The 17,755-nt window shown below is 38.3% G+C and overlaps 2 protein-coding genes across 5 annotated transcripts in view; both read right to left on the bottom strand.

Moving 5' to 3' along the window:
- Nucleotides 1-17,755, bottom strand: part of PPP3CC (protein phosphatase 3 catalytic subunit gamma) — a 103,551-nt gene that overhangs the window by 3,561 nt on the left and 82,235 nt on the right. The window contains exons 11-14 of one of the 4 annotated variants that reach the window (XM_047717329.1): nt 7,659-7,685; nt 6,656-6,737; nt 5,931-6,028; nt 113-142 (exon numbers count right to left, since the gene is read on the bottom strand). In XM_047717329.1, coding sequence (XP_047573285.1) covers nt 113-142; nt 5,931-6,028; nt 6,656-6,737; nt 7,659-7,685 — 237 coding nt within the window. The remainder of the gene's footprint in view (nt 1-112; nt 143-5,930; nt 6,029-6,655; nt 6,738-7,658; nt 7,686-17,755) is intronic. The other 3 variants (XM_047717331.1, XM_047717330.1, XM_047717332.1) reach the window with 3 other exon arrangements.
- Nucleotides 13,512-14,880, bottom strand: LOC125092861 (DBIRD complex subunit ZNF326-like). Its single transcript, XM_047717340.1, has one exon. The coding sequence runs from the start codon at nt 14,726-14,728 to the stop codon at nt 13,712-13,714; it is 1,017 nt and encodes a 338-aa protein (XP_047573296.1). The 5' UTR covers nt 14,729-14,880; the 3' UTR covers nt 13,512-13,711.

The raw sequence follows: 17,755 nt of genomic DNA, 5'->3' as shown, positions 1-17,755 counted from the left end.
TCACTGTTACAGTTCTGGTGATGCAATAATAGACGATTTCAAATGCTGACACAGCTCTTTAAAACTAGTAGACAGACACAAGATCACATCTATCATAGGAATATGGCCATACCTTCCCGGGCCTCTACCGCTTCTACTGTGGCTGTAAGAGGCAGGAGCAGTGGCATGCAAAAATGAAGACAGAAAAAGAGTGAGTAAACCAACAGTATTGCTGCCAGCACAGACAACCCAGGCTCCCACCTCAGCCTATTCCCATCCATAATAAAGGTCAACTAGTTAGAGAAGCGAGGATTACTGTGAAACACTAAATTGGGCGGAAATGTGATGTGGGAGAGTTTCTAATACTTTTAACATTTCGGGTGGTATGGGAACCCTTTTAGCTAATAGCATTTATAGCTAAGACAATGGATCAGTCAAGCTGACTATAAGAAACCAAAAGTTATGTTGCTTTCCTCATTTTTAAATAGCCAGCTGCTAATTTATGTTTTGACTTTCACGTATCAAAATAACTTGAGTCAAATAATTTAACATTACAACTGTTCTTTAGTTTCTAACAGCTCAGATGGCATTAAATGCGCTGTTGCTAGGTCCTACTCAAAATAGTTACTTGAAACTACTTATTGTTCTTAAGGAATTTATGTGGGGTCCAACTGTCCTTTTTACTTAATAAAAAAGGAATGGCCTTTGAATAACAGATTAGAGAAACATGGGTTTTAAGTAAATGGTTATTTCTTGCCCAGGGGTGGAGTACTAAACTGGCAAAGACATAAAAGTACTCAATACCGGATACAAATTCCTGTACAGTCTGGGATTAGAGATCTAGTAGAAGCTGCCATTTCCAACCCATACGGTTTCCATTCACTGTGCAGGAGAGAGCGGGCCAATTACTAAGAGGGCCTTCTCCTTTGGTGATGGAAAAGGAAGTAATTTAAAAATTAGTGTCAAGGGGCACCTAGGTGGCTCAGTGGGTTAAAGCCTCTGCCTTCGGCTCAGGTCGTGATCCCAGGGTACTGGGATCGAGCCCTGCATCAGGCTCTCTGCTCAGTGGGGAGCCTGCTTCCCTCTCTCTCTCTCTCTCTCTCTCTGCCTGCCTCTCTGCGGGCTTGTGGTCAGTCAAATAAATAAATAAAAGTCTTTAAAAAAAATTAAAAATGATTCTCTTTAAAAAAAAAATTAGTGTCAACAGGTAAACTTCCTTGCATCATCTTTTTAAAGCAGTAAAAACCCTAATACATGAAAAGATTACAGGTTGTAGCAAGAAAGATCTTATTAGAAGAACCCTCTCAGTTCCTCCAGTACTGGAAAAATAATGAACAGGACAGTTTGCTGTTCCTGAGGTTTTGATATCAGTAAGAGAGGAGAAACTGGAAGAACTGACAGTTAAGTTCCTGTCACAATGTGAAAACTGGAAACTTGGAATCAATTTATCGAGTGCTGAAATTTGTCAACCACAGGTAGGCCTGTGGTAAAGCAATGTCACACCCTCTCTAATCTCCTCAAACAGAACAAATAAACGTTCACAAGAAAAGGTAGCACCTTCAAACAGTACATCACTCCTGCTGTTACAAAGTTGAAGAACAAAGCATAGCCTGAAATTTGTATATAGGTTATTGTTCTAATTAGAGTTTAAGTGTTATGTGGTGAAATGTGTACTAGTATTACACTGTCTTGGGTCCTTATAGAATGCTTTTTTGCACTGGGCATAAAGATACCAGCCTGCATTAAGGGGCATTATATATAAGAAAAAGTCACAAAAAAACCTGAGAAACTGGTTTATTTACATTTAATTTATATATATTTATTTTTATGTTATTTCTTTATTAAACATAATTCACATACTATAAAATTCACTTGTTTAAAGTGTACAGTTCAATGATCTAATATATTTAGAGTTGTATAACCATCACCACAATCTATAGTTAGAACATTTTCATCACCCTCAAAAGAATGCTATTTACCTCCCTAATCCCTTTCCAATAATCCTAGAGCCAACCAATAATCAACTTTGTCTCTACACATTTGCCTGTTTTGGACATTTCAAATAAATGGAATCGTACCATATGTGATTTTAGTGACTGGCTTCTTTCACTTAGCATGTTTTTGTTTTTGTTTTTTTTAAAGATTTTATTTATTTATTTGACAGAGAGTGAGAGAGGGAGCACAAGCAGGTGGAGGGGCAGAGGGAGAATTAGGCTTCTTGCTGAGCAGGGAGCCTGACACCGGGCTCTATCCCAGGACCCTGGGATCATGACCTGAGCCAAAGGCAAACCCTTAATGACTGAGCCACCCAGGCGCCCCTCACTTAGCATGTTTTTAAGGTTTAGTCCCGTTGAAGCATGTACCAGTACTTCACTCCTTTTTATGACTGAATAGTACGCTACTGTGTGAAGAGCCACCTCATCACGTGATGGCTGTCTGAGCCATTTCCACTTCTCGGCTCTAAAGAAAAATGTTGGTGTGAATATCTGCTTACAAGTCTTTGTGTGGATATGTTCTCAGTTTTCTGGGGGGTATATAGCTACAAGTGGAACAGCCGGTCATAAGGTCAACTGCATGTTTAAGCATCTAAGGAACTGTCAGATTGGTTTCCAAAGTACTGCACCATTTCACATCTCCATCAGCAGGGTGTGAGGGTCCGAATTTCTCTACATTCTCATCAGTACTTGCTACTATCTGTCTTTGTGATCACACCCATCCTAGCGGTGTGAAGCGGTATCTCGTTGTGGTTTGGATCTGTATTTCCCTAACGTCTAATGATTGAGCAACTTTTCCCATGCTTGTTGGCCACTTGTATGTCTTTGGAAATGCCTATTCAATTTTACCCATTTTTTAATTGGGTTGTCTTTTTATTTTTCAATTATAAGGGTTCTTTCTATTTTCTAGGTACCAGTTCCTTCTCAAACATATGATTTGTAAATATTTCCACCCAACTATGGGCTGCATTGTCTTTTCACTTTCTTGATGATGGTTCTATTTCCAGCACACATGTTAATTTTGATGTAGTCCAATTTATAACTTATTTGTTTTTTATTTTATGACCTTCGTGAATTTCATTCAGTTCCTGGCAATCTTCTTTATTTCAGTACTAGGAAGCTTGGGAGTAAAATTTGTGGCCATCTATTGGCTTTTTGTTTGTTTGTTTTCCTTTATGCTCCAAATTCCAAGCATATTTATTTTTACTTCAATGTGTTATATGTATACTGTAACTTATTCAAAACCCTCTAGAAACAAGGTAAGGCATAAATGAATATATGCTATAAAGCCATATGGGATATTGTTGGTGGAAAGCTCTCCAAGTAAAGTTACAGGAACAATAAAAGGTCTTTTTCAGCTAATGCTCCAGTTTTCCAATGAACTTGTAGAACTAAAACTCTGATTGGAAAATGGCAAACGCACTTTCTGTCAGTCAATAAGAGACATAAAAAGCTCTAAAAAGTTAGCTCCAGCTTAGTTTTATTCTTACGCATTCCTGAAGACGTCTATCAATTTCAAAAGCATCAATAAAAAATTGTATTTGTTTGTAACACTCATATTCCAATTAGGAATGAAGAGAAACTATATACTTGGAACTGAGAACAAAAGGCAGACCAAAGACTATAAACAAACAAATCTCCAAATAGCACATCCATTTAATTCTCCTCCTAATTCATCCCAGATCTGCTCTTTCAATGTCCAGACTGAAACAACTTTGTGGATCAGCAACTTTCCAAAACTTTTCAAGTAAGGATGTAGAAGACATTCCCTTTTTCTTCAACCATAGTGTTTCCTACTAATTCCAACCTGCCTTGTCAGAAGTGCTCTCACGGTAACTCACATGACTAATTACCAAAGTAATGGGGGAAGTATTTTGCTCACAAGAAACTGTACATTCATTTGGGAGAAAAAAATTCATCCTGAAATAGTTTACTAATCCTTTCCATGAAACAAAAGAAATTAATTAGTCATGTGCTAGGTGCCTCAGCATAGTAGGTGGCACATCAGTCTCATAACTAGTTATGGACTTCCAAGGAGAAAAATGTTCATTCCTCCTTCTAAATCGTTAACCTCCAATATTCCAGTATTTAATTTGAAAGAGAAGGAGGAATTCAATCCCATAAACAGAAAGGGGGAAAAAGGGCTTATTTCTATTAATCAGTATCAGCAGACTTAGTACAAAAAGCAAAGCATTCCTATAAGTAATGAAATGACAAGAAAAAAGAAAAACTTAAATAGAAACAATTTAACAAACCAGGGACAAAAAAGCAGTGAAACTCTAGTTTAAGTTGCTAATGTTTCAACTGCAATTTTTGTGCCTAGAATTAGTCGTCTTGGTTGATCAGATCTATGCCTATCTTGACAAACATTAATATTTTCATCCCAGGGTTCCATAAAGCCCTCTCTTTATAAGACAGTGTCCAAACGCTTTTTAGAATTGGCACTCTGCTCACAGGCAGAGGCAAACACCCTCTCTGAGAAATCCTAACACCCCAAAATAAAACAAGCATAAGTGGGGTGCTTGGGTGGCTCAGTCAGTTAAGTGACCAATTCTTGATTTCAGCTTGGGTCATGATCTCAGGATTGTGAGATCAAGCCCCTTGAGGGCTCTACACTCAGCAGGGAGTCTGCTTGAGATTCTCTCTCTCCTTTGCCCCCAACTCAAGTGCTCTGTTTCTCTCTAAAATAAATAAATCTTTTTAAGAAACAATATGTAAGTGAGACATTAATCATGTGCACATATCTAAAGTGCACAGCTCTATACATTTTTGTGTATGAATACCCATGTGTAACTCCTACCCAGACAGCGATATAGAACACTGCCATTACTCCAGAAACCCCCTTTCTCCTTATGGATCAATATTCTCCCACCAGAGGAAGTGCCATTCTGATTTCTATTACTGTTTGGCTAGTGTACCTATTCTTGAACATATAAATCAGACAGTCTGTGCCCTTTTGTGCCTAGCTTTTTTAGTTTACCATAATATTTGTGAGATTCAACCATGTTTTTGCATGAATTCGTTATTTTTCATTGATGCATAGTATTCCATTGTATAAACAGAGCACATTTATCTATTCTACTATTGATGAACATTTGGATTTTTTCCTGTTTTGGGCTATTATGAATAAAGCTTTAGTGAACATTCTTATGCAAATCCTTTGGTGGATAGATGTACTTATTCCTCTTCAATATACCAGGTCTGGGATTGCTGGGTTATGGGGTAGGATATACATTTTGTTTAACTGCCCAAGAGTTTCCCAAAGTGGTCGAACCAATTCACATGACCACCAGCAATGTATCCAGTTCTGTTCACCACAAATTTACCAACACTCGGTATTATTAGACTTTTTAATTTTAGCCATTCTGGCAAAAATGTAGTGGTATCTCACTGTGGTTTTAATGTCTATTTCCCAGATGAGTAACTATATTAAGCATATTTTCATATGCTCATTGGACATTTTGATACCCTCTTCTGTGAAGTGTCTGTTAAAATCTTTTGACCATTAAAAAAATTGGTTGTTTGTGCTTTTTTATTGAGTCTATAGTTCTTTACAGATTCTGAATTTAAGCCTTTGTCAGATATATGTACTGCAAAAAATCTTCTCTCAGTTAATGGCTTGCCATTTCCTAAACATGTATTTTTAGAAATTCTTAGTTTTAATGAAATTTAATTAATTGATTTTTTTCTTTTAAGGTTAACACTTTTTGTGTCCTAGCTAAGGACTCTACCTACTCCAACACTCTCCATATTTGTTTGTAAGTTTTATTTTTTTCTTTTATATTTAAGTTATAATTAATTTTGAATTGATTTTTGTGTATATAAAGAAGAGTTAAGATTCACTTTCCCCCCACGTGGATATCCAATTGTTCTAGTACCATTTATTGAAAGAAGTCCTGATTTTCAATTTTATGTTGACTGCTGGGCTTCCACGAAAGGAGCATTTCTCATACTCACCGGTCTCAATAGTCTGTTTTCCTCCTGAGAGGACACCTAGAGGGAGTGTTCCTGTTGGAGTCAAGCCCTTAAGAGTCAGCACGCTCTCACTCTCTTCTCTGCAAAGGAAGTTGAAAGCCCCGTGTTAATGTCAGGGTGGCTACTGCTCAACAGTTCAAAGATACTAGAAGGGAAGTTAAGAAAAGATGCACAGAGATGGAGAAAAGGTTCTCCTTCTTCCTATCCCCCTTCCCTGACCCAAAGAAAGAGATGTTTTCTCTAAGTATTCCAATTTTAAGCAACGAGCAGGTTCTTGTTTTTCCAATTAGAGGTACTTAATAGCCAGGTACTATTTTAATGCTTCCATTATATCATGCCATTTAACCCTCCTAATAACTGTGTAAGACAGGTCTTGTTATTATCACACTTTTACAGACAAGGAAACTGAGGCTCAAAATCATACAGTAAGAAGAGGCTAAGCTAGAATGTGAACACAGGCAACCTGGCTCCAGAAGCCATACTAAATCACTCCATTCATTACATTTAAGCTCATACCAAAGGAATGTTTGCCAAAACATTTCTAGTCACTTTAACATAGAGGTCAGATTCAATGTGCACTTAGCTCTGACTCTGAAGACCTAGCTAATCATATAAACTCCAATTCTAAAAAACCTGTTCTGAAATCAACTTCTAATCTTCTCTCAAAATGCTTTGCTCCCACACTGTAATAACAGATTTATCCTTACCGCAGAATTGAGAAGACCCGTGCCATCTTCCCAATGGCTCTGATTTTATTCTTGATGACCTCCTTCCGAACTGTAGTGCCTCCTTCAGGAATACAAAGAATCAGTGAGTTAAAAGAATCTGTTAACAGGTTAGTTGTTAAAAATGCAGGATGAAGTATCTTTCTAAGTTAAAGAAATTGTCATTTTAAAAAAGAAATCAAGGCCTAAGCTTGTTTAGACAAACAAAAATCCCAAGAGTTCTAAGGAGCAAGAGAAAAAACAACCCAGAAGAGGGGAAAAGCAAGATGAAAAAAATGGAGGGGGTCACAACACAGACAGACTGGATGGACCTACAAGAGGTGGGAACTCATCTGTGGTTCTGAAATACAGAGCACAGCAAAGAATGAAACATACACGAGTCAACAAAGACAGTTACTAGAGCAAAGATCTCTTCTGAGAATGCTGTGGGCCACCTCAGGATGCGGGGGTTTGGCCTGCCAAATGGCAAGTGATGATTCACACAGTTGTCTTCTGCGGGCAAACAAAACACAGAGCTAGCTCTCCTCAACTTAGTGAGGGCTGCTTTCATTCTATAATCCTCACTTACTCACATGCCAGTGAGTTATTTCCTACCATAGACAACTGTGCAATATAAATTATGATGGTGGGGAAAGTCTTTATAAAGCAACACCAAAAAAGTTACAACAACATCGTATGGACTTTTCTCATCTAAGATTCAGGGAACAGCTCGCACATGAGAAGCCAAGGTCCAGGCATGCACCAGGTGACCGCACTCAAAAGTCAGAAAGAGAAACATAGTCTCTCCTTCCTCACCTCTCCAGCTCTCAATATCCTGCAGAATTATACAGCAGGTGCAAAGAAAACATTTACAATAAAACAGAAAAGGGAGGATGGAGAGCCTGTCTGAATCACTCAACTACAACTAAAAACGTCTAATAAAATTAACAGGTTGTGGTGGGACAGACAGAGAGTATTAAGCTCTTAGCACATTTTAGTCGGATACCTTTCCAATAGCTTGAAATGTAGTGATCTTCAGGGAGAAGAGACACCAAGAAACAAGGAGATGAAGATAGAAATATGGGAAGAGAAATTTAAGTTGACATGGAAGAGAGAAAACAAAGTGAAATGCAATGAGAGAAGCTGGCTGCTATCTTTATCGGCTCAGAAGAGACATCCTTGGTAGCATGATAAGGTATTAAATTACAGATTTTTTGTCAGCAGCTTTTCCATTTCTTAAAAGTTTATAGTTTTACATTAATTCATACCTGCTGTCATCCAAAATACCCTATCCCCACAAGTCATGCAAACAAAATTGGACAAAAAAAGAGATATTATTTGGGAAACAAATGATGCTGAAAACAGGGAACAAAAACAAAGGGCAGGGCGCCTGGGTGGCTCAGTGGGTTAAACCGCTGCCTTCGGCTCAGGTCATGATCTCAGGGTCCTGGGATCGAGTCCCGCATTGGGCTCTCTGCTCAGCAGGGAGCCTGCTTCCCTCTCTCTCTCTCTCTGCCTGCCTCTCTGTCTACTTGTGATCTCTGTCAAATAAATAAATAAATAAATCTTTAAAAAAAAAAAAAAAACAAAGGGCAAAATGAACAGCCTACAAATCTCTTAATAAAGCCGTATGCTTGGGCGCCTGGGTGGCTCAGTGGGTTAAAGCCTCTGCCTTCAGCTCAGGTCATGATCCCAGTGTCCTGGGATTGAGTCCCACATCCGGCTCTCTGCTCAGCAGGGAGCCTGCTTCCTCCTCTCTCTCTGCCTGCCTCTCTGCCTACTTGTGATCTCTGTCAAATAAATAAATAAAATATTAAAAAAAATAAAGCCGTATGCTTTTGTTTAATGGAGCCACTATCTTCCTGTTTCTTTTTAGAGATATTATATATTATAGTCATTCCCCTTTTCAGTTTCATATTTTCTTCAGAATCTCAAGTTCATTCACTTGCTTTTTGCTGTTAGTGTTGCTGATTTTCTACAAGACTTTCCTGAGGTGGTGGGTAATCCTTGGGGTCTGCCTGTGATTGAGAATGGGGGCCTAAAAGGTTCTCCGAGTTGCTGGATGGACCACTGACTGGCAGGTTTACAGGTAGTCATCAGCATGGGCCTGTGTGAGGGAGTTCTTTTGATCAATATTGAGGATGCACATGGCCACTCAATTCACCTGTTTTGGGCAAGGTATTGATGCCTTCAGTTGTATCCCTAATCCAGGAATTCTTTCGGTGTACACTTTTTTTGGAGATTAGCCTCCAGACCTGGAGAACAGGCAGTTGCCCAGGGGCAACTAGGACTGTAAACTGCTTTTCATACAGCTTCTGCCTAGACTTATTATAGCTCAGTGACCATCTCCCTCCTCCCACCAACCCACAGTTCCCAATTCTAGAAACTGCTACTACCAATTCCTTTGCTTTCTGAGAATTCTGTGCTGGAACTCAGCATTCCCCTTTACTTTAGCTTTCTTGAATCAGCCAAGTGAGGAACATTACCTTGTTTTCCGGCTTCTAAAAATTCCTGCAAAAATCTTGTTCATGTAGGTAACTTTTAAATCTTTTTATTGTCAAGTATGAGAAACCTAAAACTACACAATACAAATGTATAAGGTCTCTCACTTCCCAAAGAAAATCATCCTCTTGACCTTTACTGAAACCACTTCCTTGCTGCTCTTTACAGTGTTACCATATAAGCATGTGTGGATCCACAAGCACTATGGTTTTCATTGTTTTTGAACGTTAGGTAATTAGAACAATCAAATATGTATTTTTGTGCCTGGCTTCTTTTGCTCAAGATTATGTTTGTGTTTTGCCTATTGTAGTTCATTGTCATTATTGTATACAATTCTGCTATGTATACATATGCCATAATTTATCCTTTTTACTGTCAGTGGTCATTTGATCGGATTCCAATTTTTGGCTACTGTGAATTTGACTACTATGACTATTTCTATGCATTTTTCTTTGCTGCCATTTCTGTGAAGTATATTCCTAGAATTAGAATGCTCAGTTATGGGACGCCTGGGTGGCTCAGTCAGTTAAGCATCTGCCTTTGGCTCAGGTCATGATCCCAGGGTCCTAGGATTGAGCCCCATGTCAGGCTCTCTGCTGAGCAGAGAGCCTGCTTCTCCCTCTCCCTGTCTGTGCTCTCTTTCTTTAATAAATAAATAAATCTTTTGAAAAATGAATGCTCAGTTATTATGTAGATGTTCAACTCTGGACAACAGTTTGGAATTATCTATTAAAGTGGACGTACTAATTTATACTTCCTGTTGCTACACACCCAGGCCAGCATTTGGTGTTCTCGCTAATTCATCTTCAATTTTAGCCAATCTGGTGGGTGTATAGAATCATTCATTGTGGTTTTAATTTCATTTTCACAATTACTAATGTGAATGAATATCCTGTCATATCTTTACAGGCCATTTTGATATTCTCTTTTCAATAGAGAATTGTTCAAGTCTCATCTAACTGACCAGCAGTTCTTTATACATTCTGCAAGTGAGCCCTTTGTTGATTGTGTTGCAAATACACTCCCCCCACTTGGTACCCTGTCTTTTCACACTCTTAAAAGGGTCTTTTGATAAATATAAGCTCTTGTTTAACATAGTCCAACTTATTAATAGTTTCCTGTATGGTAAGTGCTTTTTGTGTCCTGGTTAAGAAATTGTTCTCTACCCCAAGGTCATGAAGATATTCTACATTATAAATCCTATAAGTTTTTACTGTTTTACCTTTCACATATATTTTTTAAAGATTTTATTTTATTTATTTGATAGAGAGAGAAATCACAAGTAGGCAGAGAGGGAGAAACAGGCTCCCCACTGAGCAGAGAGCCCAACATGGGACTCGATCCCAGGACCCTGAGATCATGACCTGAGCTGAAGGCAGATGCTTAACCCACTGAGCCACCCAGGTGCCCCTACCTTTCATATTTGAGTGTATTAATCCATCTGGAAATTATTTGGGCATTTGATATATGATATAGGTCAGGTTTAATTTTTTTCTCTGATATCCCCAAATCAGTTATTAAAAATAACATCATTTTCCTACTACTCCTGGCAGCGCCACCTCTGATGTAAATCAAGTGTCCACATACATTGTAATGTTTTGGGATTCTCTGTTCTGTTCCAGTGCTCATCTGTTCTTGCAATAATAATTCTAGTTACTCTAGCTCTATAGCTAATCTTGATATAAAGAACAAGCCCTCCCACCCTGTTTCTCTTTAAGACTTAAGCTATTTACCTATTAATTTTGGAACCTATCCTTAGCATTTTCATACAAATTTTAGAATCTATCCTCAGCATTTCCATATGGGAATTTTAGAATCGAATGGGCTGTTAATACTTGACTTTGTACTGAATCCATAGATCAGTTTGGGAATGACTGAGATCTTTACAATATTGAGTTTTCCAAAAATCAATGAACATTTCATTTCTTTCCGTTTATGTAATCTCCTTTTATTTCTCTAATAATGCTTTATAGTTTGTTGCTTAGAGGCACCACACACCTCTTGTTAGACTTATTGTTAGGGATGATATTGTAAATGGCATCTTTCTTAAGATTTCATTTTGTTTGTTGCTGGTAATAGAAATAAAAATGATTTTTGCTTATTGACTTTGTATCCACCCACTCAGCTACATGCACTTGTTGATTTTAACAATCTAGAGATTCAAATTTTCTCTGTATACAATCATATCACTTATAAATAATGATAGTTGAGTTTCTCTCTTTCCAATCTTTATACCCTATGTAGCTTTTTTCCTGCCTTATTGTATTGGGTGCAACTTCTAATACGATATTCTATAGAGGTATTGATTTTTTTTTAAGATTTTATTTATTTATTTGAGAGGGAAAGAGAGTGAGAGACAGCATGAGAGGGCAGAAGGTCAGAGGGAGAAGCAGACTCCCCGCGGAGCTGGGAGCTCTATGTGGAACTTGATCTAGGGACTCCAGGATCATGATCTGAGCTGAAGGCAGTTGCTTAACCAACTGAGCCACCCAGGCACCCTATAGAGGTATTGATAACTGGTATCCTTGTCTGTTCCCAATCACTAAGGAAAGCCTTCAACATTTTGCCATGTGATGTTTGCAAGTCTTTTATAGCTATGTTTGTTAGATTAAAGAATTCCTTTCTAAGCTGAATTTAAGGGATCTCTTGCAAAAGGATGAATTTTACCTAATGTTGCTTCTATATCTCCTAAGATATGATTTTTCATCTTTTTAATGCAATGAATTACACTTTTAAATAAAATTTTATTTTAGAATAGTTTTAACCCACTGAGCCACCCAGGCGCCCCTAGAATAGTTTTAGATATTCATAAAGTTGTTTGTATACACCCTTCACCCAGTTCCTGCTATTATTAAGATTTTAGGGGCTCCTGGGTAGCTCAATAGTTAAGCGTCTGCCTTCAGCTCAAATCATGATCCTAGTGTCCTGGGACTAAGCCCCGAGTCATTCTCCCTCCGCCTGCTGCTTTCCCTACTTGTACTCTCTCTGTCAAATAAGTAAAAAAAATCTCAAAAAAAAAATCTTGTATTACTATATACTATTTGAATTTTGGGCCAAATCTTCTAAAATTCCTGGAATAAATCAACCTGGTAGGGAGATCTAATTCTTTTATGTATATTGCTAGTTTCAATTTGTTGATGTTTTGTTTAGGATTATTGTATTTATATTAATGTCCTTTCACATTTTAGTATCATAGTTATACTAGCCTCACTTAATGAGCTGGGGAGCATTTCTTCTTTTTTATTCTTAGGAGGAGTTTGTGTAAGATTAGTGTTGTTTCTTTCTTTCTTTTTTTTTGTTTTTGTTTTTGTTTTTGTTTTTGTAAAAATCGTTTTATTGCTACAAAGGGAAACATGGTCACAAAAAGCCTTTAAGTGTATATTAACGCAAATTACTACTCAATGTCCAATGCCGTAAAAAAATACACAGAGCACAAAATACTTGCCCAATTTATCTCTTCTAGGGTAAGTATTCAAAACATTAGTGCACACTTGAATATATATTCCCAACAGCAGCATTTAAGTTCAAATGATTAGAGTAGATATACTAACAATACACATCTGTTATCCTTAACACCAATAAAGTAATAAAAATTAAGCTTAAAAATTATACAAACAATTTATCTAATCTAAGTTTGATAGCTATAAAAACTAAACTAAAATAGTCTTACCTTCATCTTATTAAACAAATGCCAAACATTTAGAAATTATATAAAACAAATCTGAATGTGTGGAATGCATGCAACATGGGTGTTAATTCTCATATTTTAAACTATTAAAATTCTTACCCTTTTCCATATTAGGAAAGAAATTTAAAGCTTCTTTTAGATTTGACTAATACCTTATATTTAATTTTCTTCAGGTTGGTCAACAGGGAAGTCAACAGGCTCTTCCTTTGTTTCTTCCCCCACTGCCTCTCCTTCTCCCACTGCCTCTCCCTCCCCCACACCCTCTATTTCCCCTGCTTCCTCTGTGTCTCCCACTCCCTCTACTCCTCCTCCTTCTCCCACTTCCTCTGCTTCCTCCACTTCTACTTCCTCTGCTTCCCCCACTTCCTCCTCTTCTTCCTCCTCTTCCTCCTCTTCTTCAATAGGTTCATCAATCTTTTCTTCCTCTTCCTCATCTCCTTCTATTTGTTGATCTTGAGAATGATCTTGAATTTCAAAAGGATTCTCACCCTTAACAAAACGTTCATATCGCGCCTTCACTATTGGATTATTTAAAATGCTTGTAGCAGTCAAGACACTTTCTCTTTTTATTTGCTCCTTATAAGCCTGCTTCCCTTTGATATGATCAGGAGATTTTAAGTGCTGCTGCACTGAGCTGTGTAAAGCAGGGATATATACACTGCATGCACTGCAGTGAACAGTCTCTACTTTCATCATGTGATCATCTGCAGTAACACCTTCCATAACATCTTTTTCAATTATTTTAACTACTTCTGTTTGATTATTTGTCTGTTGCTTACGAATAGATGTTTTCTTGAATTTATTCACCATACATTCATGCAAAAACTCCATAACTACTTTATCAAATTTGGTTTGTTTCTGAATATGATCTAGTGTTTCCTGGTGTGAAGAACTTTCCAGATGTAGTTCAATATCTTTTTCTTCAAACGTTCGGAATTTACAAAAGGAACACGTGAATGCCATTCTGTATCCATCTCCATATTTCTGTTTTTTTCTCTTCTGCGTCTTTGTTTCTCTCGCTGAGCCTCAATTCGTCGCTTTTCTTCTTCCTCATTTTTAGGATCGGTTTTTGTGGGTGATTTGCTGAGGCTCATCTTCTCCACAGGTTTTGCTAGCTTGGGTTTCTTGATAAAGGTTCCACCAGGCTTATTAAATGGTTGCATCATTTTTCTCTTTATTCCTCTTGCAGCGGCAACTGTCACATTGGTGGGTTTGTTTTGATAGTCAACAACAATTCCAGGTCTATGAATGCTTCCAAAATCACTCATATGTCCTCGGCCTCGGCCTCTGCCTGTTGATGGTCCTCCAAAAGCATCATAGTTTCTGCTTCCAAATGTACTTTCAGGATAAGCAGGCGTTCCTCTCCCCCGAGAGCCTACAGGTGCAGGCTTCATATGGGGTGAAGAAAAACTGCTGTAGGAAGAGTAATTCTCTCTTCCTCTGTCCTCCATAAACCCAGGCCTCAATTTTGAACGGGAGTAAGGTGCTTCCCAGCTAGACCCGCCCTGGTTTCTACCTCCGAAAGAGTCAAGACTATTCCGGTAGGAGCTCTCAAATCGACCACCATAACTACCTCCGAAGCGGCTTTGTTCGGGTTCATTAAAACCATAGCCAGATCTGTACAGATCTCGCTCACCCAGAGAAGACCTGGAGTCGTAAGACTCATAAGGTCCAAACCTGCTACCCCCACCACCACCACTGTGATTGTCCATGCCATATGACTGGTTTAGGTAGGAGTCCATGGATCTTTGACCCCCATAGGATCCATGGCCATAGTCACGGTCCATCCCTCCATAAGATCCGGGGCCATAATCACGATCCATTCCATTAAAGCCCTGATAAGTATTTCTGCAAGCAGAGTGTGTGTAATCGTCCTCGAAGTCCATGGCGGAGGCTCGGGGCTCACGGGCTCGGTGGCGCTGGGCAGAACTGTGGCAGGCGGCGAACACCCGAGACCCGCGGTTCCACACCACCAGTCCGCGCGACCGAAAGCGGCGCTACCGGCCCGGGAGCCGCAGGTCACAGTGAGTCTGTTTCTTTCTTTTTAAAAATTTTTCAAACACTTTATTTACTTACTTACTTACTTACTTACTTACTTATTTATTTATTTATTTATTTGACAGAGAGAGAGAGAGAGAGAGAGAGAGAACACATAGGCAGAGTAGCAGGTGCAGGAAGAAGGAGAAGTAGACTCCTGACACGGGGCTCAATCCCAGGACCCTGGGATCATGATAGCAGCCGAAGGCAGACACTTAACTAACTGAGCCACCCAGGTGTCTCTGTTGTTTCTTTCTTAAGTGTTTGGTAAATCTGCTGGTGAAGTTATTTTCACCTGGCATTTTTTTCTTCATAGAAAGACTTTAAATTACAGAACCTATTCTTGGTAGGTATGTAATTATTAAGATTTTCTATACTGTCAGTTTGAGTAAGTTACATTTTTCAGGAATCTGCCCATTTCACCTAAGTTTTAAAATTCATTGGTAGAAATTAATTCTCATTATTTTCTCAATATCTGTAGGGTCTGATGTCTCCACTTTTTGGTACTACCATTGGTTATTTTTGTCTCATCTTATTTGTTAAATCTTACCAGGGATTTATCGATTTTATTAGTCTTTTAAAAGAGCACATTTTGGTATTACTACGTCTGTATTTTTTTCCTATTTTGTAACTAATATTCTCAATTTTTTATTTCATTTCGTCTCTTTTCTTTAGGTCTAAAGTACTATTTATCCTTTTGTCAACTTTTTGAGATGGATGCTGATTTTCTGCCTTTCTTCTTTTCCAGAATATTTAAAGCTATAAATTTTCCTCTAATCATAGCTTTAGATACATCCCCCAACTTTTGTTTTTTTCCCCCCAAGTTTAAATCAATTGGTATTTAAGAACTGATTTTATGGGGCGCCTGGGTGGCTCAGTCGTTAATCGTCTGCCTTCAGCTCAGGTCATGATCCCAGGGTCCTGGGATGGAGCCCCACATCGGGCTCCATGCTCAGCGGGAAGCCTGCTTCTCCCTCTCCCACTCCCCCTGCTTGTGTTCCCTCTCGTTGTGTCTCTCTCTGTCAAATAAATAAATAAGATCTTAAAAAAAAAAAAAAAGAACTGCTTTTATACCACAAGGTGTGGTATAAAGGTGAACTAAATTTACAATTTAATTTGTTCATGGAAATTGCCTTCAAAATACATTGCAACTAAGCTGTATATAAGATTTTATATGCATTTTGGAAGACACCACACAGAAGCAGCTGTTTTGTCAATAAATTTGATCACTTTCACATTGCTCTTAGTCAGTACACCACAGGTATGCAAGGTGAGAGAGTTATCTGGACCTTACTGTGCACACTGAACCATTCTGGGTGATGATTCATCTTCTCTGCTTGTAGAGTGACTCAGGACATGAAGCCAAATGCCTGATTATAATTTTTTAAGTACCCTTTGTAGACGGCATCTCTTTTACTTAATTCTGACCATCCTGTTACTTTAAGGTCAAGTATAAGTTAATTATTCTCAGAAGACAGCAGAAGCTGTCAACCACTAAGCATCTGCTAACATGGCCACAAGGTTCAGGCTCCAGCCCCAGGCCCAGGCCCAGGCCTCCCTGCTTGCTTCCTGTCCTTAAACTTTAATATGTACTACTTTTTGTTTTTACTCAGCTCAAAATATTTTCAGATTTTCAATGTGTTTTGTTATTTGACCCATGGGCTATCAAGTATATGTGTGTGTGTGTGTTTATGTGTATGTGTGTGTGTGTGTGTACATACACTTTTATTTTCTTTTAAGGTAAGCTCTAGCCCCAATGTGGGCCTTGAACTCATGACCCTGAGAACAAGAGCCATGTGTTCTACCAACCCAGTCAGCCTGCCGCTCCTATCAAGTGTGTGTGTGTGTGTATGTAATATACATGTGAAATTTTATTCTTTTCTTAAAATTTTTTTTAAAGATTTTATTCATTCATTTGACAGAGACACAGCAAGAGAGGGAACACAAGCAGGGGGAGCAGGAGAGAGAGAAGCAGGCCTCTCACTGAAAAAGAAACCTGACATGGGGCTCGATCCCAAGAGCCCTGGGATCATGACCCCAGCCGAAGGCAGACACTCCAACTGAGCCACCCAGGCACTCCTGAAGTTTTATTTTTTAAATTTACTTATTTTAGAGAGAGAGGGAGGGAGAGAGTGTGAGTGCGGAGAGGGGCAGAGGGAGAGAATCTCAAGTAGACTACTTGCTGAGTGTGGAGCCTGACTGGAGCTTGATCTCACAACCCATGAAATCAGGACCTGAGCCAAAATCACGAGTCAGAGGCTTAACTGACTGAGCTACCCGGCCGCCCCAAGTCTCCTAAAAATATGGGGATGTTCTAGATTATCTGTTACTGATTTATGTATTAACTGCATATGGTCAAAGAACGTACTCATTATGATTTTAAATACTTTGACATCTGAAATTTGCTTTTAGCTCAGTATTTGGCCAATTTTTGTAAATGTTATGTGTGTTTAAAAAGGTATATTCAGCACCTGTTGGATGCAGCATTCTTTGTATGTACATTAGGTCAAGGTCATTAATTACAGTGTAATTTTCTATAGTCTTCCTAATTTTGTCTGCTTGATCCATCAATTACTGAGAGATATTTGTTAAATTCTCCCACCATCATTGTGAGTATTTTTACTTTCCATTGTACTTCTGTTATTTTTTGCTTGATATATTATGAAGCCATCTTATTAATTGCATATATACATTAAATTGTTACATTTTATTTTTTAGTTTCTATTTCATGTAATATTTATCTAAAACAACTTTTCTCTGGTTGGTGTTTGCATTATCTATTCATTCTTCTCCTTTTATTTACAAACTTTCTATATCCTTATGCTGTGATCTGTCTCTAATAAAACATAAAGTTAAAAAATCCTACTTGACAATTT

The sequence above is a fragment of the Lutra lutra genome, chromosome 2 (genome assembly GCF_902655055.1).
Source record: "Lutra lutra chromosome 2, mLutLut1.2, whole genome shotgun sequence".
In the NCBI taxonomy this organism is placed as follows: Eukaryota; Metazoa; Chordata; class Mammalia; order Carnivora; family Mustelidae; genus Lutra; species Lutra lutra.
This window is presented reverse-complemented; position numbering and strand designations above follow the sequence as displayed.